At 34.5% G+C, this 23,153-nt stretch overlaps 1 protein-coding gene across 1 annotated transcript in view; it reads left to right on the top strand.

The window, feature by feature from the left end:
- Window positions 1–23,153, top strand: part of LOC135158111 (uncharacterized) — a 49,009-nt gene that overhangs the window by 15,709 nt on the left and 10,147 nt on the right. The window contains exons 6-8 of the mRNA XM_064115408.1: window positions 1,159–1,345; window positions 14,396–14,453; window positions 15,900–16,087. Coding sequence (XP_063971478.1) covers window positions 1,159–1,345; window positions 14,396–14,453; window positions 15,900–16,087 — 433 coding nt within the window. The remainder of the gene's footprint in view (window positions 1–1,158; window positions 1,346–14,395; window positions 14,454–15,899; window positions 16,088–23,153) is intronic.

The raw sequence follows: 23,153 nt of genomic DNA, 5'->3' as shown, positions 1-23,153 counted from the left end.
CCCTATTTTATTCACTCTTCTGTCTCCTCTTATTTTTCCTCATTTTCCCTCCTCTGTTTCCCCTTCTTTTCCCTTTTCTGATCTGAACCACAAATCAGGAGAAGTACTGCAACAAGTCGGCAATATGATACATAGAGTCACCTTAGACTAGAGGTCTAGTGCCAGTAGACCATTATGGTTATAAGATGAAATGAATATGCCTATTGGACGAAATGATAATTGGACAAGATGGTGATTGGACCCATGGCAACGTTCCAAATGATTGTTAGCCGAAATGGGTTTCGACAAAGTGATCGACCAACTTAAGTTAGATCAAATGGAACATGGACGAAATGAGAGTAGACCAGGTGGTTATTAGACCAATTGGCTATTAGACCAAAAGGTAATAGAAGTAATGATATTGGACAAAGTGAATATTGGACCAATTGAAAAAATACAATTAGACTAAATGATAATTAACAAAACGGCTATTAGACCAACTGGCTATTAGACGAGATGGTAATTAGACGAAATGGTTATTGGACTTTGTTGATTGTTGACTAACTAATGGTAGACGAAATTATATCAGACCATGCGATAGTGGGGAAAAGGCAGTAGACGAAATGGCAATAAACCGATAAATATCCATACAAAGAGTACTCCTGATTTCCAAATCACTTAATTCTCTTTCTCGTGTCTCAAAATACTTAGTAAAAGTATATTTTATATGAAATCTGTAACTTGAGTCCTGAATAAAATATCGCTGCGACATTATGCGTTGCGACATGTGACGTTATGCGTTGACAACTTGCTGCGACATTATGCGTTGCGACATGTGACGTTATGCGTTAGAAAAACTACGACATTATGCGTTGACTGCGACATTATGCGTCGGACGCTCTTGGCATAATGTCGCAATCTGCGACATTATGCGTTCTACTTGGTGCGACATTATGCGTTGATGCGACTCGGTTGTAACAACCCTCTCTTTACAAAGCGAGAGTCAGAATCACTTAACCACGGCTCTTCATTGACCCGTGATTGTAATAACTTAACTTGTTGATGACACCCATGCCCCTTTCTTATTCAAATAGCTTACATAAACACATATTAAAAATAATTTCAACTATAATGATAACAGTGGTAGTAATAATTTATTGTGATTTTCTGTTTATGCAGATCATTTATTTCTGTAGACTAATACACCGACCCAAGATTTGTGAACCCGTCAAATTTGATGTACCAAATCAGCCAGATAATGTTCAAATATCCATGAGAGCCGGACAAAGCAAGAAACTGGAGGTCAATTGTTCATTCAGATTGGATTTCCCAATTCCTCATAGAAAAGAGAACGTTCCTCCACAAGGTAATTATCTGAGTATGAATTGTTCGACCCATACCATGTTAACATGCGTACAGACCCGGTTATAGTGTATGCACTACTAGTCAACATGTATCTTTTGAGAAATGGATAATGGCAACATTTCGGCTCGGTTTTTAATACTATTATGATTGATATGAGTTTAGTGGAGCGGCGTAACAGTGGTCGGTGGCCAGGGGGGGGGGGGGGGGGGTGGGGCAAGAGCAAAAAAAAATCCCGGTCATATCATGGTATGAACAGGCGTAATGTTGTAATGAGGCGACGATTTTGAGAGGGCCAGATATTGCGTATCGGGCAGAATTTATCTTAAAAATGTTGCGAGTGAGCGAAGCAAGCGATCAATAATTTTGATACAAAAATTCCATGTTGTGATAGATTTAGACATGATATCCAGAGAATAATATATTTCACTCTTCTCTCTTTTCATTCCTTATTTTTTGCGGTCTGTACGCCACTGTGAACATGGTTCTTTGCGGCAGTGGCGTGAATAGTACAAAAGAAACGAGGGGCGCAGTATGGCGCATGTGCTAAAAAGCTGCTTAATATACAGTAAGATCCGCGCGAGCGAAGCGAGCGAGAAAAAAATCCCCTTTTCATGAGAATCTGACTTTGAGATATTTTTTGACATTATATTCAGTAAATAGATTCGTATCCTAAACTTTTCCTTTGCTTTTCTTTCCTCCTTTTTTTGCACTTGGTTGTAGAACTTTTGGGGCCATGGCCCAACCAAAAAGCGCAACCCTTATACGGCAGTGCAATGCGGTTGGCGTCTTGATATCAAAGCCATTTAAACCTCGCAGATTGCCGCTATTTTTAATCAAATCGCGGGTATGTACAAAATATACATCTTTAAACAACACATTTATTCAACCTAATTGCGTACTGAACAAAATATTTTGAGGGGGCAAAACATAGCAATGTGGGAAAATTTGCAACGAGTCGCCAGCGTGCAAAGCGAGCTGCAAAAAAGTGCCTATTGAAATTAAATTCTCATCATGTGATAAATTTTCCTTTTCATTGTTTCCATTAACTTCATCATACGTTGTCTCCTCTAATTTCTTTTATTTCATCTTGGGTGTGGAACCAATACCCCCTCCCTACAGGGGGGGGGGCGTTATAGAGCCATTTAAAGGTTATAGATGAAGAGCCCCTACTGCATGGGGTCTGTTGCAAAGCCCCGGTAGCTTATTTGCATAAAATTTTGCAAGCTTATAGCACAATGTTGTATGTTGTCTATCTTTCTTCCCGCTCTTTACTTTCGATCCTCGGCAGCCCAGTCGTGTTATCACTTTTTTCTTGTCCCTTTTCTTTGTTTTCCAATTTAGCTATTGACTAATTCCATATTACATTCGTTTCCCGCTATTGTTTGCCACTTTGTCATCTTTTAATTAATTTCCCACCGTGCTATTGCATGACATAGGCCTATTACAGAATAAATTGTTCTTACTCAAATGTTTACCTTTCGTTCCTTTTCCAGCTTTCCTTCCTTTTTCATTAAAAATATATATTTTTCCTCGTTTTCTATTCACTTCTTCCTTTCCTTTTCCTCCTTTCCTTTTCCCTTTCCTTCCCTTTCCCTTTCTTTCTTTCTCCCTCCCTTTTCTCTTTTCTCCGTTTTTTTATTCCCCAGGTGAAATCCGCCAGGGGGGGGGGCATCTTGCCCCTCTGCCCCCCGCCTGTTATGCCATTGGTTCAGTTTTTGACATGGTAGATCAATTGCAGATCACACTTTCATAATTTAAAGGCTTAACTTATTAGGTATCAAGGGAAGACCGCCCTCGATTGCTTTATTTCATGTATATCTGAATGATCACAATATGCAGGCCTTCTGATTTCCGGCTTAACTACTCGGAAGTTTGGCACACCCACGGTTCCGTAGGATGCCCACTTCTCCTTCCCATCTAAACTCCTCAAAAAAGTTTGGAAATCTGACTTTGATCGACAATCCGTCCTCGGTTTTAGTGAATATTATTTGTGATTGATAATAATGAATAAACCATTTAATTGTCTTAAAATTATAGTTACACTTCGTAATTACGAAGATTCGTTATTTCGAAGTTTCGTAATTCCGAAAAACGTAAATTGCCTATATCTCGATGTTCGTTAATCCGAAAACGAAATAAGGTTCGTTGTTCCAAACGTTCGATAACCAAAAAACGAAATAAAGTTTGTTGTTCCGAAGGTTCGATAATCCGAAAACGAAATAAGGTTCGTTGTTCCGAAGGTTTGTTAATCCGAAATCGAAATAAGGTTCGTTATTACGAAGGTTCGTTCATCCGAAAACAAAATAAGGTTCATTGTTCCGAAGGTACGATAATCCGAAAACAAAATAAGGTTCCTTATTCCTAAGGTTCGTTAATCCGAAAAATGAAATAATCGGTGGCGTAGCCGGGAGAACCGGAATGGGAAGCAAAATGAAGGGGGCGGAGCAAAGTAGAATCAAGTAGAGCAAAATATTTTTGAAGTGATTTCTGATTATGGTAAGATATATATTTAGGCTTTATTTTTCGTGAGTAAGTGCAACGGGCGAGCGGGTCGGAAAATTTTTCAAATCTGATGTAAAACCCGTTTTTGGGGGGGTCAAATACTATTAAACGGGCATGCTTGGGAGCTGTTGCGAGTGTGAATCGCAAGCTCAAAATTTTGGAGATGTCAATAAGAAATATAAAAAAATATTCTGAGCAGTAATTCCAATCATTAAACAGTTGTGCATCTAACTGAAGAATTAACACGAGTGCGAAGTATGAGCTGAAGTATATTGACCAGAAAAGGAACTATTTAAGGACTGTGTTTAGTGACTCATGAATAGGATATATGCATGTAAGCGCGAGCTAAATAGATATTCCAGCCTGAAAAATTGATATTCTAAGTCTTTTTATAACCAATAGCGGCGAGTACCTTACTAAACTAATAACAATAGCCAAACAAATTTTGGATTTTCTAATCTAAAATATATACTTTAAGAAGGGTAACGAACCTGTGGATTAACGAACCTCATTTCGTTTCCGGACTAACGAACCTCATTTCGTTTTCGGACTAATCAACCTTCGGAATTACGAACCCTATTTCGTTTTTGGACTAACGAACCTTCGAAATTACGGACCTGATTTTATTTTCGGACTAACGAACCTTCGGAATTACGCACCTTATTCCGTTTTCGGACTAACGAACCTTCGGAATTACGAACCTTATTCGTGTTCGGAATAACGAACCCTCGGAATATTCGAACCTTCGGAATAACGAAGCGTTGGAATTACGAATGTATGCGAAAATTATACTCTACATGATATGATTATGATTCACATAGAGTGCAGTGCCTTGAAATGTGAGGCATTCAAAAGTTGCAAAATAACACAATATTGAAAGTCACTGTTCTTTTTTCCGTGGTGATGAGTGAGTTTCTCAGCGGTTTCTTTTGTTTTCATGCACTTTAATATCAACATTAACATGGAGATCCGTGAGATATCATGGTTTGATACCGGTGTGTTGGCTCAATTGGTAGAGCGTTCGTCTCACAACCGGGAGTTCAAACCCCGGCCGCGTCAGACCAAAAGACGTCAAGAAATGGGAGTTGCTGCTACCCTGTTTGGCGTTCAACGATTAAAGAGATAAAGCCACGTCGAACTGGCGCTGCACAGCGGCTGCCGGGCCCACGATTAATTGAGCGAAGCAAATTTTTGGAGTATTTCATTTCATGTCTATTTCGAATGGTAAAATATGGATTTTCATCTTTTCTTTTGAATTGTGGTTTGAAATTCCCATGCATGTTTGTTTGTTTGCTTGTGCAGAGGTGTGTTTGATTTCCTGTTAATGCTGATATTAGGAGCATGGAAACAAAAGAAACCGCTGAGAAGCTCACTCATCACCACGGAAATAAAAGAACAGTGACTTTCAATATTGTATAATTTAGCAACTTTTGAATTTTGACCTTGCCAAACATTTCAACGCAATGCACCTCCATGTGAACCATAATCATATCATGTCTCCATGTGAACCATAATCATATCATGTAGGGTATAATTCTAAGGAGAATTAAATGATGTTTTTAATAATATCAAATATGCATTGCTTGAAATTAGGAGTTTAGAGAAATTAATGGCCAAACTCAGATTTCCAAACGTTTTTGAGGAGTTTATATGCAACCAATCAGTAAATATTTCTTAAATGCGGCGTAGGTTACCATTGTTATTGCTGATGACACACATATCTCTTTGTCCTTTCAACCTAAAATTCCGTTACTGTTCTTGGCTATCACACAACTTGAAACATTGTCTACGAAACCGTAAGACTTGGTTTGTACCTAATAGCCTGAAACTGAATGATGATAAATCTAAAATTTTATTATTGTACCAAACTTTTGTTATAAAGGAAAAATTGATTATCAGTCGTGTCACATCCATATTGGTAGTACTTGTATCACTCGGTCAAAAAGAAGTATTTAATTTCTTTAAGCACGAAGGGTTAACCTATGCGCGATTAAGTAGGCACTTTTATATAAATTTAGCGTACATTTCTATAATCTGCGCCCACTTCAAAAAGTCATACAACCACAGTGGAAAAAATAAGTAATAAATCACTCATATCACATAGATATTAGTAGCACTTCTATCGATCCGTCACAAACAACCCGTAATTTGGGAGTTATATTCGATCATGAAATGACTGATCACAATACATCTGAATTGTAATGACAATTAGAAAAAAAACTCCACATAAGTACATACGTTATATCGGGGCTCCAAGTTTAGCGATTATTCCTAAATGGAATGACCTATCACGATCATCATTGCATGCGCATTTTGTTCAGTAGACTGAAGAGGAACTAATCAGAACTATTCTTTTAAAGCAACAATTAATCGCCAACCTTTGTCATGTTTGTATTACGGGGCAATGAATTAATGAAAACCAATTACAGATCAGAAACCTTTACGCTTCATTTTTTGTCTCACCTGCATAGCAGAGTGAGACTATAGGCGCCGCTTTTCCGACGGCGGCGGCGGCGTCAACACCAAATCTTAACCTGAGGTTAAGTTTTTGAAATGACAGCATAACTTAAAAGGTATATAGACCTAGTTCATGAAACTTGGCCATAAGGTTAATCAAGTATTACTAAACATCCTGCCTGAGTTTCATGTCACATGACCAAAGTCAAAGGTCATTTAGGGTTAATGAACTTAGACCATGTTGGGGGAATCAACATCAAAATCTTAACCTAAGGTTAAGTTTTTGAAATGTCATCATAACTTAGAAAATATATGGACCTAGTTCATGAAACTTATACATACGGTTAATCGAGTATCATTGAACATTCTGCATGAGTTTCACGTCACATGACCAAGGTCAAAGGTCATTTTTAGGGTCAATGAACTTTGGCCGAACTGGGGGTATCTGTTGAATTACAGCCATAAATTTGAAAGTGTGTTGGTCTAGTTCATAAAACTTGGACATAAGAGTAATCAAGTATCACTGAACATCCTGTGCACATTTTAGGTCACATGACCAAGGTCAAAGGTCAATGAACTTTGGCCATAATGGGGGTATCTGTTGAATTATTATCATAACTTTGAAAGTGTGTTGGTCTAGTTCATAAAACTTGGACATAAGAGTAATCAAGTATCACTGAACATCCTGTGCACATTTTAGGTCACATGACCAAGGTCAAAGGTCAATGAACTTTGGCCATAATGGGGGTATCTGTTGAATTATTATCATAACTTTGAAAGTTGATGGATCTGACTCTTGAAACTTGGACATAAGACTAATCAAGTATCACTGAACATCCTGTGCGAGTTTCAGGTCACATGATCAAGGTCAAAGGTCATGTAAGGTCAAAGAACTTTGGCCATGTTGAGGGTATTTGTTGAATTGCCATCATATCTCTATAAGTGTATTGGTCTAGTTCATAAAACGTGGAAATAAGAGTAACCAAGTATCACTGAACATCTTGTGCGAATTATAGTAGTTTTCAAAATCAGCACTGCTGCTATATTGAATCGCGTGATGCAGGTGAGACGGCCAGAGGCATTCCACTTGTTTTAATTTAATCTTTCCTTTAGCTTTAATGTTGTCGTCTGTCCATTGTTATGTATATTCTTGATAAGACAAGTGTATTCAAAATATTAAAAAACCCAAGTCTTTATTTAATGCCTTTTTGAGATTTTGTAGTATTATTATTATTATTACATATTATTTGTACTGCGCTTTTCCCATTAGGCCCAAAGCGCTTACAATGAATTAATTAAATGTAATATTTTAAAAAACTACAAAGTACGAAAGAGATGAGTTTTTAATGACTTTTTGAAAATTGCTAATGTTGGAGACTGTCTAATTATTAGTGGCAGGTCTGTTGCACCCACAAATGTAATAACGCCCACAAATGTAATAACGCCCACAAATGTAATAACACTTTACCCACAAATGTAATAACGCCCACAAATGTAATAACACTTTACCCACAAATGTAATAATTTCACCCACAAATGTAATAATGCACTTTACCCACAAATGTAATAATTTTTGATCGCCCACAAATGTAATAATGACTTTACCCACAAATGTAATAAATTTGAAGGGATTTTTGGCGAATCCGTTCTAAACTAAAATCCTATAGTAATGCGTTCATATAGCACAAAAGTGCAAAGTCTTTTTTCCAGACCCGGTTAATTCAAACATTATAATATAAGTCCAAAGTCTTTTTTCCAGACCCGGTTAATTCAAAAATTACAATTTAAGTCTAGTCTTTTTTCAGACCCGGTTGTTTCAAAAATTATAATATAAGTCCAAACTAAGATATGATAATGATATTCCAGTTGAATAAAAATGAGAATCTAGGTAAGTCTTTTCTCCAGACCCAGTTAATTAAAATTGCTGGAATTAATGTCTTTGTTGTTGTTTTAACTTATACGGCGGCGCGTATGGTGAATATATGCGTTAAGAGTAAATTAAGAATCAAGCGTAGTCTTTTCTCCAGACCCGGTTATCTAAAACTAAAGACTTAAACCCTATAGTAATGCGTTCATATAGAACAAAAGTGCAAAGTCTTTTTTCCAGACCCGGTTAATTAAAAAATTATAACATAAGTCCAAAGTCTTTTTTTCCAGACCCGGTTATTTCAAACATTATAATATTAGTCCAAACTAAGATATGATAATGATATTCCAGTGGAATAAAAATGAGAATCTAGGTTAGTCTTTTCTCCAGACCCAGTTAATTAAAATTGCTGGAATTAATGTCTTTGTTGTTGTTTCAACTTATACGGCGTATATTGTAACTATATGCGCTAGGAGTAAATTGAGAATCAAGCGTAGTCTTTTCTCCAGACACGGTTGCTTAAAACTAAAAACTAAACCCTAAAGCAATGCGTTCATAGAGCACAAAAGTGCAAAGTCTTTTTTCCAGACCCGGATAATTAAAAAATTACAATATAAGTCCAAAGTCTCTTTTCCAGTCCCGGTTGTTAGAAAATTAAAAGATGTGTCCAAAATCTTTTTTTCAGACCCGGTTGTTTCAATGAATTGTAATATATGTCCAAAGTCTTTTTTTCAGACCCGGTTGTTTCAAAAATTATAATATACGGCCAAAGTCTTTTTTCCAGACCCGGTTAATTCAAAAATTATAATGCAAGTCCAAAGTCTTTTTTCAGACTTGGTTGTTTAAAAAAAATATAATATAAGTCCAAAGTCTTTTTTCCAGTCCCGGTTGTTAGAAAATTATAAGATGTGTCCAAAGTCTTTTTTTCAGACCCGGTTGTTTTAATGAATTATAATATAAGTCCAAAGTCTTTTTTTCAGACCCGGTTGTTTCAAAAATTATAATATACGGCCAAAGTCTTTTTTCCAGACCCGGTTAATTCAAAGATTATAATGCAAGTCCAAAGTCTTTTTTCAGACTTGGTTGTTTAAAAAATTATAATATAAGTCCAAAGTCTTTTTTCCAGACCCGGTTGTTTAAAAAATTATAATATTAAATCCAAAGTCTTTTTTCCAGACCCAGTTGTTTCAAAAATCTTAATAATAATATAATAATATAGGTTATTTATATTGCGCACATATCCACCTTGTTAGGTGCTCAAGGCGCTCCTCTATTACCCGGCTAAGCTAGGCGTTCATTGCGCACACAGCTTTTTAAGGAATTACTTCCTACCGGTACCCATTTACCTCACCTGGGTTGAGTGCAGCACACAGTGGATAAGTTTCTTGCTGAAGGAAATAATATAAGTCCAATAATAATAATATAAGTCCAAAGTCTTTTTCCAGACCCGGTTATTTCAAAAATTATAATATAAGTCCATACTAAGATACGATAATGATATTCCAGTGGAATAAAAATGAGAATCGAGCTTAGTCTTTTCTCCAGACCCAGTTAATTAAAACTAGTAGAATTAATGTCCTTGTTGTTATTTCAACTTATACGGCGTATATTGTGAACATATGCGCTAAGGGTAAATTGAGAATCAAGTGTACTCTTTCCTCCAGACCCGGCTATTAAAAAAATGAATTAAAAAACTTCAAATCTAAGACCAATTTTCCAAAGTTTCACCCAGTAAAAAAATATGTCTTTACCCCACACCCAGTTTTTTGTTAATAATACTACGACCAGGGGCGGAAATCTCTCCCAAAAGGTAGGGGGACAAGGGTCTGGAAAATTTGACTAGCAAAAAAAAAAGGCTATCACCCGGAAGTAAGGTCATCTCGTCCTAAAATACATGTTTTATTTCGATTTTGAATGATGAATTTCTTACCATCATAACAGACCAGAAATAGTAGGGGGACATTTGATAGTGTCACTATCAAATGTCCCCCTACTATTTTGAGTAGGGGGGACACGTCCCCCCTGTCCCCCTGGGATTTCCTCCCATGACTACGACCCCTACAAAACATTGTAATAATGCATGGGTAAAGCAAACATCCTTTCTCCAGACTTGGTTATTATTTATAAAAAAAAATAGTTTTTACAAATATTCTAAAACGAATACCCAATAATCTAATTACTGTGGAATAACATGGAGACCGATTGTCGAAGATCGACTTTCCTCCAGACACAATTATTTTCAAGAATAAAAATCAATAAAACCCAACCCCCAACAACGAATCTGAGAACCAACAATCCTCCAAATTAAGACCATGCATGTAGAAAAGCACATGTTTAGAGCGTTGTCTTTATTCCAGACCCAGTAATTTAAAAATGACTTAAACAATCTTAAAAACAAAAGACTTTGTCATATTCTTATTCTTGTGGAATAAGACGAGTATTATGCTTAGTCTTTCGTCTAGACCCGGTTATTTTAAAGATAAACAAATATTGAAAAAAATCACAGCTTAGACCAATCTTAAAAATTTAACCCACTTAAAATGCTTGGGCTTGGAGTGTTGTGTTTACCCCTCACGCAGTTCTCTTAAAAATATAAATTAAGCGAAACATTAATCTTAAAACTTAGACCCCAGCACCTTCCAAACTATTAAACCCTTGTGATAATGCATACTTAATTTGACCAGACCAGTTTATTAAAAAAAAAAAAAAAAAAAAAAAAAAAAACATTTAACCCTCTTCCAACCTAACATCCTGTAATGAATAAAGTAATTAAACATTCACTTTTTCTTCCAGGCAAAGAAATTTATAATAAAAAAACAACATCAAAACTTAGAGACCGGGGAGCATTTCATGAAAGGAGTTGTCTGACGTTTTATCATGGTAGCACTGCTTCTTAACCAATCAACATCAGGGACATTTGTCAGATATGACAACTTGTCGGACATAAATGTTGATGAAATACTCCCCCAATCATCTTATTCATGTTGAACAGGCACAAGAATATAATTGAGTCTTAGTTATGAGGATATCATTTATCTTATTTTTTAAAATGACAAGGTCTGGAATAAAGAAAACTCTCTAAACTTTATTTATTGAAGGTTCTTAGATTGAAGGATAGTTGGGCCTTATATTCTGTTATTCTTTTTTAATGATTTTGGTTATTTTGAAATAATTGGGTCTGGAGGAAAGACTACACTCTATTTCCATGTTATTCAATGTTGATAAGATTGCGGGGTCTTTGTTTTGTTGTTGTTGTTGTTGTGTTTTAAATGACTTTTATAACTGGGTCTGGAGGAAAGACTAGGCTATATTTCCATGTTTTTCAACATAAAGAGGACCTTGGGGCTTTGCTTGCTTTTTTTTATTATTACTAATTTATTATTATTATTCATCATTTCTTATTTGAAAGATCTGGGTCTGGAGGAAAGACTACGCTATATTTCCATGTTATTCAACAAATATGATCGTGGGTCTTTGTTTGCTTTTTTTATTATTACTAATTTATTATTATTATTATTCATTTGTTATATGAAAGATCTGGGTCTGAATGAAAGACTACGCTATATTTCCATTATATTAAACATTAATAAGAAAGTTGGGGTCTTTGTTACTTTTCGACCAGTTTTAATTAACTGGGTCTGGAGAAAAGACTAAGCTCGATTCTCATTTTTATTCCACTAGAATATCATTATCGTATCTTAGTTTGGACTTATATAATAATTTTTGAATTAACCGGGTCTGGAAAAAGCCTTTGGACGTATATTATAATTTTTTAATTAACCGGGTCTGGAAAAGAGACTTTGGACATATATCATAATTTTGTAAACAACCGGGTCTGAAAAAAAGACTTTGGACTTGCATTATAATTTTTGAATTAACCGGGTCTGGAATAAAGACTTTGGACATATATTATAATTTTTTAATTAACCTGGTTTGAAGAAAAAGACTTTGGCCGTATATTATAATTTTTGAATTAACTGGGTCTGGAAAAGAGTCTTTGGACGTATATTATAATTTTTAAAACAACCGGGTCTGGAAAAAAGACTTTGGACTTATATTACAATTTTTGAAACAACCGGGTCTGAAAAAAAGACTTTGGACTTATATCATAATTTTTTAAACAACCGGGTCTGGAAAAAAGACTTTGGCCGTATATTATAATTTTTGAAATAACCGGGTCTGAAAAAAAGACTTTGGACGTATATTATAATTTTTGACTGATCGGGTCTGAAAAAAAAGACTTTGGACTAGCATTATAATTTTTTAATTAACCGGGTCTGGAAAAAGCCTTTGGACGTATATTATAATTTTTTAATTAACCGGGTCTGGAAAAGAGACTTTGGACATATATTATAATTTTTGAAACAACCGGGTCTGAAAAAAAGACTTTGGACGTATATTTTAATTTTTGACTGATCGGGTCTGAAAAAAAAAGACTTTGGACTAGCATTATAATTTTTGAATTAACCGGGTCTGGAAAAAGCCTTTGGACGTATATTATAACTTTTGAAACAACTGGGTCTGGAAAAAAGACTTTGGACTTATATTACAACTTTTTAAACAACCGGGTCTGAAAAAATGACTTAAGACTTGCATTATAATTTTTTAATTAATCGGGTCTGGAAAAAAGACTTTGGACGTATATTATAATTTTGAAACAACCGGGTCTGGAAAAAGACTTTAGACTTGTATATGTTTTATCAACCGGGTCTGGAAAAAAGACTTTGCACTTTTGTGCTATATGAACGCATTACTATATGATTTTAGTTCAGAACGGATTCGCAAAAAATCCCTTCAAATTTATTACATTTGTGGGTAAAGTCATTATTACATTTGTGGGCGATCAAAAATTATTACATTTGTGGGTAAAGTGCATTATTACATTTGTGGGTGAAATTATTACATTTGTGGGTAAAGTGTTATTACATTTGTGGGCGTTATTACATTTGTGGGTAAAGTGTTATTACATTTGTGGGCGTTATTACATTTGTGGGCGATTATTACATTTGTGGGTGTAACAAGGTCGTTCCAGGATTTTGAAGCCGACACTGTCAAAGTTCTGTCACCAGCTAATGTACGAGTTAATGAATATGTGAGGCGAAGGTGATCACTGGCCGACCTAAGTGCTCTCGTTGGTGTATACAGATTCAAGCAGTTACTTAAATACTGTGGAGCCTGTTTATTCAGTGTTTTGTAGACAATCAAGAGTAATTTGAACGTAATTCTCTGTTTAAAAGGAAGCCAGTGAAGAGAATTAAAGAGTGGTTGGGAAGGATGATCTCGGGAAACCTGTAAAATTAATCGTGCTGCCCAATTTTGTAGTCGTTGAATACGAATTAATTGATTAATGGGAATTGTAGAAAGGAGCCCATTGCAATAATCAATACGAGACAGAACCAATGAACGAACAGCATTGTGACAGGCAGACTGGTCAATGAACCTTCTGATTCTAGAAATGTTCCTTAAATAAAAAGTGACTGTGCTACAGATATGAGAGATATGGTACGACATTGACATGCGGGAATCAAATATGACACCAAGGTTTCTTATTTTTTCTGATGGTCTAAAGAGTGTACCATGAACATCAAGTTGAACATTTGGAAGATTGCGCAAGTTATAAGTAGAGGCCGCAACAAAAAATTCATTTTTTTTGTCATTTAATTTTAGCTTATTCACTATCATCCACTGTCTTATATCTGATATACAATTCTGGAGTTTAACCAGTGCATTATTGAGAGCTCCAGGAGTACCAACATGAATTTAGATCAACATGAATTTAGATCTAAATAATTACGTCATTTGTTTATTCAACTATTATTCTTTAGATATATGAAATGAATTAGAAATTTAAAATGGAAGATACGAAATAAATCCCACATCGTGTTTGATATCAAAATTGATATTTTGAACTAATGCATAATGTCATCTAGTCACTTGTTATAATAACCCATATTCATGTTGACTTTGAATGGTAAATTTTATTCCCAATTAATCCGTTCATTAAGACATAAGTAACTTATTTTAGAAGTGAATAAAGATATATGATTTAAACGAGACGAAACCTATTGTTTCACAAGCAAATGTTCACACTTGGTTTGAATGGATATGTTTTTTTTATGTTTCGTTTTCTTTCTCTTCAATCCCTTCTTAGAATTTGAAAAAATATGATTATGCACATGAGAGAATCAAAGTTATCGAAATTACTTTTTCTGATTTTTTTAGTAGGAGTACAACACGGTGCAACAAGTTTACCGGCGCAGCAGACATCAGATGAAACCTTACGGTACGTTTTAATCATTAAAATACGTCTAATAATTGCTAACATTGCCAATTGATTTACGCAGAAAAGAGTACCTTTGGTATTACTTTTCAGAAAGATGGATGGGAGCTTTTATAATCTCAATAAGTTGTTGAAAAGGGGAAAAAAAGGGGAAAATAATACAAATTAAGTAATTGATAGCTTCTGAAAGATACATATATTGGTTTGCTCTTATTAATCCCCTGTTGAATTAAAAACACGAACAATATCCAAGACAGCAGGACATAAAAAGAACGAAATATTCATTTTGAGGGTAGAAACGTGAAACGTGCGTGACGCACTTAAAGGACAAGTTCAGCCTGTGAAAGAGTTGATTTAGTCCAGGATAGGTCCCATAGAAAATTGACCAAACCTTGTTTTTTTATATATACAATATTTTTTATGGTTTCTTGTCATTACTGTTTGGGCCAGTGGCGGCTATTTTAGATATCAAAATAGAGCAATGTTCCCTTATATGACATAATAAATGATATATCTCGTTAGTAATGGTGATTTGCATATATTACTTCGTTCATACATCGCGATTTTTTTGCAGTTTAGTGCTCATTCTTGTGAAAATTAGTTTTCCCTATTCATACTGTACACAATAGAGTATACAAGGGCCTATGGCGGCCATTTTGAATATCAGGAAAATAAATATTTTGTCAAAAATTATATTTTCAGAGAGTATTTCACTCCTGCCACACAATTTCATGCATTTCACAGCCAATGTGCAGACAATTTTATGATTTTCATGGGTAATTTGCATATTTTGGCGGCCATATTGGATTTTGCCAATTTGCGGAAAATGCTGAAGGTTACACGAGTGGCATCATTCAGATTCGTAATCAGCGCCCTCGAATTGACAAGAAACCATCAAAAAATATTGTATATATGAAAAAACAAGGTTATGCCTCTTCTATCCTGGACTAATTTGAATAAAAAAATGCAAAACCAATAGGCATAACGCTCAAAATCACGACATTTAAAATTGCGCCTGATTTTGCGCCGGAAATGCACATCCTTGTCAGTATCCAAATGATGATGGCGTCACCCACTCACTATTTCATGTTCACCTTATTATTATGTGAAACAAAGCGTTGCTCCTCCATTAACATGTTGTTTCAACATTTTGTGGTTCAGTCAAGTTGGTCCTTTAAATCAGTAAAATTTGAAATATTGTATAATTCAAACAATAACAAACAAATGAAAGAGTGAGTGGGGGACATCATCGACTCTCTAATTTGCATTTCACTTAGCTCTGTTGATTCAAATCAATGTTTTTCAGGGGTGGACGTGATTGTTAAGAAGTGAAAAAAGCGTAGAATAATCTGATTAGAGATAATCTGGGAGATTAATGGCAGTAATAGTGGAAATCAGCAGTGTTAAAAGGTTTACACTTTGTAATAATTTATCAAATCAACAATCTAGGATCAATCCAGCTCGAGAGAGGGACTTTGATGACATTCTAGAAACCGTTGCAGAAAAGGTTGCCTCACGTCAAGATATACATGATTTGGGAAAGGCTCTTGGCTTTGGACCAGAGGATATCGACCGTTATGTTGAGGAGAACAAGAAAGAGACAGGCGTGTCGTGCATGGGAACTCTTTCAATGCTCCGTAAGTGGAGAAAAAAGCAAACAAAGAATACAGAGCTGAAAGCCTTGCAGACTGCTCTAGAAGAGGCTGGTGAAATCCGTCTCGCTGATGAACTATTTGGTGAATGATTGAATGGACCTCATGATTTTTGTGAACTATGAACTATGTTGTTCAATGGAGGATTAGATAGAGGCAGTCAGTTGGCAGGTCCTCAAAAAGTAGCTTCTTTTATCCTAGTGATATTCATGATTAGAGGGTGTTTGCATTATTTTCATGCATTATTTTAATTATTTCAAGTTGTTGTTTTACACTTAATTTCTGTTTGAGCCAGAATGATCTTTAGATTATGATAAAGCTGAAGATCTTAGCTTTAATATGATATTAGTTTTATAAGAAGAAGTATTTTAGATGGGTCACCAGCCAGCTTTTCATAGGCCAAGTACATTTAGCAGCTTATTAAACAAGAATACTTCACTCCGATTTGTCAAAGAGACCACACACCCACGCAAATTCCAACGTTTCCACACTGGTCATCTGCAAGGTCACACGCACAATGTGGTTACCTCTTCGAATTACCCGCGCCTGTTGTTTTAAAAACATTATTCACCCAATCAGAACTCTGGATTTTATGCTACTCAGAAATTCCAGAAATTTCCTCTCGTATCTTGATGGAAAAAGTTGGGTGCTGACCCATCTAAGAGGTGCCACATACAGAAGAAGAAAATTCCGTTTGAGGCATCTATTCAGGCCTGAAATTCACTTATCAAATTATTTTATTCAAAAGAAACGACCAATATAAAAGAGTAACATTTACCCTGTCCTATGGTACAAGAATAATCAATATTATGAGAGTAAAAAGTGGTTAAATTATTTGAGATTTGAAGTCTCGCAATTCACGAGATTGTGCAGGAATATCTTGCTCATTTGCTTACTATCATAGGGAAAGAAACAGATAGAATGAGAGAAAGATAAACAAGATGAGTTTAATATGACGTTTGTAGCTGAGAAGGAGTGTGCGAACATGCACGGATGAGGATGTGTCTGTGTGTGTAAGATCAAATGTTATTGATTCGTTGTGTTTATGGGAGTATGTGTGTGTGAGTGTGTGTGCGGGTAAGTGTGTGTGTAATTGACGCAGCTGATTGCAAGGTGTTTATTTGCATTTTATGAATATTGTATCATAGAGTCAATGCAGTTCATTGAAATAATCTGATCTGAAGTTTTTTAATATGTATTTGGTTTAATATGTTAACGAAATTCTTGGAAACTCATTAATTCATGATTTATGCACTGTATTTCAAAATGATGAAATACACATTTTTAATTATTTTCTTATTTGGATATGTACTAAAATTTGATACGCAGAGAGGCATTGCAAGTTGTCGTAATATATATTTTGTACTGTATTTATTGATTTTCTGTACATAGTGAAATATATCACAAAGGATGCCAATCATGAAAATTGATAAAAAAAATAGAAAAGAGAACAAATTTGAACTTTATCAAATGGTCGAACTGCCTTTGCGAACGTACACGGATGAGCGTGTGTCTGTGTGTGTAAGATCAAATGATATTGATTCGTTGTGTTTATGGGAGTAGGGGTATGTGAAGGTATGTGAGTGCGTGTGTGTAAGGGCAGGCATGTTTTAATTGACGCAGCTGATTGAAAGGTTTTTATTTGCATTTGATGTATTGTATCATAGGGTCAATGCAGTTCATTGATAAAATCTGAGCTTAAGTTTATTTACATGTATTTGATTATGTTAACGAAATTCTTGGAATCTCATTAATTCATGATTTATGTACTGTATTTGAATTAATAAATATAAATTTGTTATTATTATCTGATTTGGATATGTACTAAATTCGATAAAAGTAATAATATATCGTTATTGATATAAACGACTTGTTATCAAAAGTACTACGCAGAGAGGCATTGAAAGTTGTCATATTTAATATTTTGTACTGTATTTATTGATTTTTATGTACATAGTGAAATATACCACAAAGCATGTCAATCATGAAAATTAATAACAAAATAGAAAACAGAACAAATTCAAACTTTGCTCAATAGATCGAACTGCCTTTGTCCAAAAATCCCAGAAAAGCTGCATGCTTGTATGAGAGGCAAGCCCTGAAACTTAGTGTTAGTGTTATAATATATAGTAAAACTTCAAATCTTTTTCAAATCAATTTATCCACCTGTTTTTAAATTGATTTCATTTCATCGTTAAAAACAAATAAAAATAGTTACTAAATGATACATGTGAAATTGACAAATAAAGATGGGAGGATAGCCGGGCTCAGCAGTATCAATCATGGTGTTGCTGGTCTACGGAGGGGTCCTCAGTGTCAATTTGACTCCATTGCAATGCCTTATCCAGAGTCACATGTATGCACGTTGAGATTGTTCAGAATTCATTGCCTGCGACCCCCCCCCCACCATCATTTAAAGAACTAAATGTTCTATCCAAGAAATGACAAAGGGGTTCTATTTTTTTATAACTTGCAGCTGTTGAAATGAAATTCTTTCACATAAATAAAGATGTTTGGTTTGTTTAAGATGTTTCGGTATAATTTATATTATGCGTGCATTGGATGCTGTGTCTGAAATATGTAATAAACATGCTTCCATACGTTACGCATGTGAGTAAAACTTATTACATGAAGAAGTAACTTGTTGCATTATGGATTATCCATTATGAATATTTCAGAATACATTTTAAGATTAAGATGTACATAAGGCTTAGTATTTTCTTTACTCAATCTGCTTTTTTTTTATACAGCAACAAGTCATTTTCAGCTTTGTATTATTATTTTACATATTTTTCATGTATATTTCTCTGTTATTTACAAATTACCTCATGTTCTTGTTTTAAAATAATGATATTAATAATACATTGATATATAATCTTGTTTTTTGATAATGATATAAAACCACCATACGTCAATTAAATTCGATTTCCCTAAGAGGGATTAAGTGAAAATATATACATGTATAGGTTATATATTCTAGAATATTGTGCTCCAGTCTTTCATAGCAGTCTTTAATACAACAAAATAAAATAATATTGCTTAAAGAATTTCTAAAATTATCTTAGGCATTATGATATATACACAAATGCATGTCAAATATGTATTAACCAACACTTGAAGAGAGAAGATTGGCAAGGGGTAAAAAAAAAATTGCCCCCAAAAAATCAATTCATCCTTTGTGTAAGACATGGTTACTTCGCAAAAAAAAATTTACCAACATATTTCTTAGTTCTAAAAACATCAACAATTTCAAACAAGAAGACAAGATTTGAAAATAGTCAACTGCCTTTTCCGGTTGACATACTTTTACTAGAAAAGGCAATTGACTATGGTCACCCCTCCACTCATACAGTCACTTTTTTCATTATAAATATTGTGTACAAAATGCCAGTCTCCTCTCATTCAAGTCGTCTCTTTGTTTAAATGTACGATTCATACCATGTTATATTCATTTATTTTTCCTAAATTTGATTAACTTTTTAAATGTGCGGTTTTAATATTGTTTTTTTTTTGTTTTTACTGTGTCATTTTATTGTGCCTGTAGAAAGCTGTAAACATAAATTTTTCATCTTCAGCTCTTTTTTCATGTGCGGCAGCTATAATCATATTTCATAATCACAATAAAGACCATTTGTAATTGAATTGAATGAATTGTTAGAAGATACATAAAAATTGATAACGCAAGAACTGCATTTTAACGATGTCTCAGATATAGACATATTCAATGCCATACGCTACAGGGGGGGGGGGGGGGTGCATCGGGCAGTTGCCACCAGAAACTTATACCTTATACTGAAAATCTAAAATTTCACCAAAAATGTGAACGAAATTCAATTTCACTATACGAAATGCAGAAGTGCCACCAACCCGAAAAGCTCGGTTGTTTTAATCCCTCGCTCCCGACTTTCTTTGAAAATGTTTACGCATCTTGCCCCTCCCTCCCGGAAAACATATCTGCGTACGGCCATTGACCTTTGCCTCGTAAAATGACTTTTTTGTTTAATTGCAAGCTGCTCCGTCAAATAAAGAACACATAAACACGTTGCATTCGGTTATGTTGATATTTAATGTAGAAATTTCGTTTGTTTGGATTTCACAGAGATTATACATAAAATGTTATGGCAGTACTTTGGAGAAGGTAGATACATGACTAGGGGATGTGACACTATTTTTAAAAGAATTTAATCCATCGTGACATTTGAACTGTGAACGTTTGATATTGTGTATAATCAAGGTGAAATTTGGAAACTGCACTTTCTGTGAACTGTTGAACTTGAAACTTATATCATCATGTGAATTTATACCTAAATGCTTACTTGTCATCTCAACTTAATGGATACTCCGGAATGGACTCTCTACCATGTTTGATTTGAAAGTGAACTGAACTTGTGTTTTTTCTGGATGCCAACTGTGCTCATGTTTACACTATATCTTCGATCAAGTAATCTGAACCTACTGTGAATCTTCATGAACATTCAATGAACCCTAACTGAAGCGATGATGTTGAACTTCGTTGAACTGAAACTATAATTGGAAGAAGATATTGGAAATCAGAAGTTTGAACTTAAATCTTGAATGATTTTTCATATTATTGACTTTTGGACTCAGTGAAGCAATGCTTTTTATATTGCTTTTCTCATAACACTTGGAAGTAATATCATGTATTTCTATGTTGATTATTCATGTGAAATTTCTTATGACTATGTTTATTACGAACATACATGTATTTCAGAACATGCGTGTACCTTTTGATGAATACGTTTTACTACATGCATGCGCTATCAATACACGTCTGTTTTACTCATTTCATATATACTTTGTTTTATATTATGCTTATCTTTTGCCAAAGTATGCAAAATTGCTGCACAAAGAGCGTGAAATTAAAAAAAGGGATTTCGATACGTTTTAATGCATTAACTGTGTTGGTTAAGCGCTATATTCATTGTGATAATGTTCGTTTATATTAACAAGCAAAATTCGAGTTGCGAACATACTTATTGCAATTTCTTTGAAAAATTTTAAGCATGTTTTTATGGAAGGGAGTGTGACGAGATAATAATACAAGTTTAAGTCTGGAGTAGAGACTAGTGAAAGTATATATCTCTATGTGAACAACGGACCTGTGAGTCGGAATCGTCATGGGTATATTTGTAAATAAACTGTTTTTAAACGATTTGACACGGCGTGGCTTGTTTTCTAGTTCATGAGTGTCTGAATGGAGAACAGGATTCAGGAGGTTTACGTGGGAGTTTGTCCATGACAGGTAACGTAACAATAGCACAAAAGTGCAAATACTTTTTTCCAGACCCGGTTAATTCAAAGATTATAATATTAGTCCAAAGTCTTTTTCCACACCCGGTTATTTTACAAATTATAATAAATTATAAGTCCAAACTAAGATACGATAATGATATTCCAGTGGAATAAAAATGAGAATCGAGCTTAGTCTTTTCTCCAGACCCAGTTAATTAAAACTGGTGGAATAAATGTCTTTGTTGTTGTTTTAACTTATACGGCGCGTATTGTGAATATATGCGCTAAGAGAACATTAAGAACCAAGCGTAGTCTTTTCTCCAGACCCAGTTATTTAAACTAAAAACTAAAACCCTATAGTAATGCTATCATATAGCACAAAAGTGCAAATGCTTTTTTCCAGACCCGGTTAAAGGTCAAGTCCACCCCAGGAAAATTTTGACTTGAATAAAGAGAGAAAAATCAAACTAGCATAGTGCTGAAAATTTCATCAAAATCGGATGTAAAATAAGAAAGTTATGACATTTTAAAGTTTCGCTTATTTTTCACAAAACAGTGATATGCACAATTAGGTGAGTCAGTCGATGATGTCCATCACTCACTATTTCTTTTGTTTTTTATTGTTTGAATTATACAATATTTCATTTTTTATAGATTTGACAATAAGGACCAACTTGACTGAACCACATAGTATTAAACAATGCTAATTCCACATGTTCAGAGAGGAATCAATCGTTGTATCACTTGACAATGAGGAGAAAATTAGAATATTTCATATTTCATATAATAAAATACAAAAGAAATATTGAGTGAGTAATGTCATCAGTTCCCTCATTTGCATACCAGCCGGGATGTGCATATTACTGTTTTGTGAAATTAAGCGAAACTTTAAAATGTCATAACTTCCTTATTTCACATCCGATTTTGATGAAATTTTCAGTGCTATGCTTGTTGGATTTTTCTCTTTTTATTCAAATCAACTTATTGTTAGGGTGGACTTGTCCTTTAATTCAAAGATTATAATATTAGTCCAAAGTCTTTTTCCAGACCCGGTTATTTTAAAAATTATAATATAAGTCCAAACTAAGATACGATAATGATATTCAAGTGGAATAAAAATGAGAATCGAGCTTAGTCTTTTCTCCAGACCCAGTTAATTAAAACTGGTGGAATAAATGTCTTTGTTGTTGTTTTAACTTATACGGCGCGTATTGTGAATATATGCGCTAAGAGAAAATTAAGAACCAAGCGTAGTCTTTTCTCCAGACCCAGTTATTTAAACTAAAAACTAAAACCCTATAGTAATGCTATCATATAGCAAAAAAGTGCAAATGCTTTTTTCCAGACCCGGTTAATTCAAAAATTATAATATTAGTCCAAAGTCTTTTTTCCAGACCCGGTTGTTTAAAAAATCATGATATAAGTCCAAAGTCTTTTTCCAGACCTGGTTACTTAAAACTGAAAGCTAAAACCCGATAGTAATGTGTTCATACAGAACAAAAGTGCAAAGTCTTTTTTCCAGACCCGGTTAATTCAAAAATTATAATATTAGTCCAAAGTATTTTTTTCCAGACCCGGTTGTTTAAAAAATCATGATATAAGTCCAAAGTCTTTTTCCAGACCTGGTTACTTAAAACTGAAAGCTAAAACCCGATAGTAATGTGTTCATACAGAACAAAAGTGCAAAGTCTTTTTTCCAGACCCGGTTAATTCAAAAATTATAATATAAGTCCAAAGTCTTTTTTCCATACCCGGTTGTTTCAAAAATTATAATATAAGTCCAAAGTGTTTTTTCCAG

Source organism: Lytechinus pictus, unplaced genomic scaffold, assembly GCF_037042905.1.
Source record: "Lytechinus pictus isolate F3 Inbred unplaced genomic scaffold, Lp3.0 scaffold_37, whole genome shotgun sequence".
Taxonomy (NCBI): domain Eukaryota; kingdom Metazoa; phylum Echinodermata; class Echinoidea; order Temnopleuroida; family Toxopneustidae; genus Lytechinus; species Lytechinus pictus.
The sequence above is the reverse complement of the archived record's forward strand: the minus strand, read 5'-3'. Positions and strand labels throughout refer to the sequence as shown.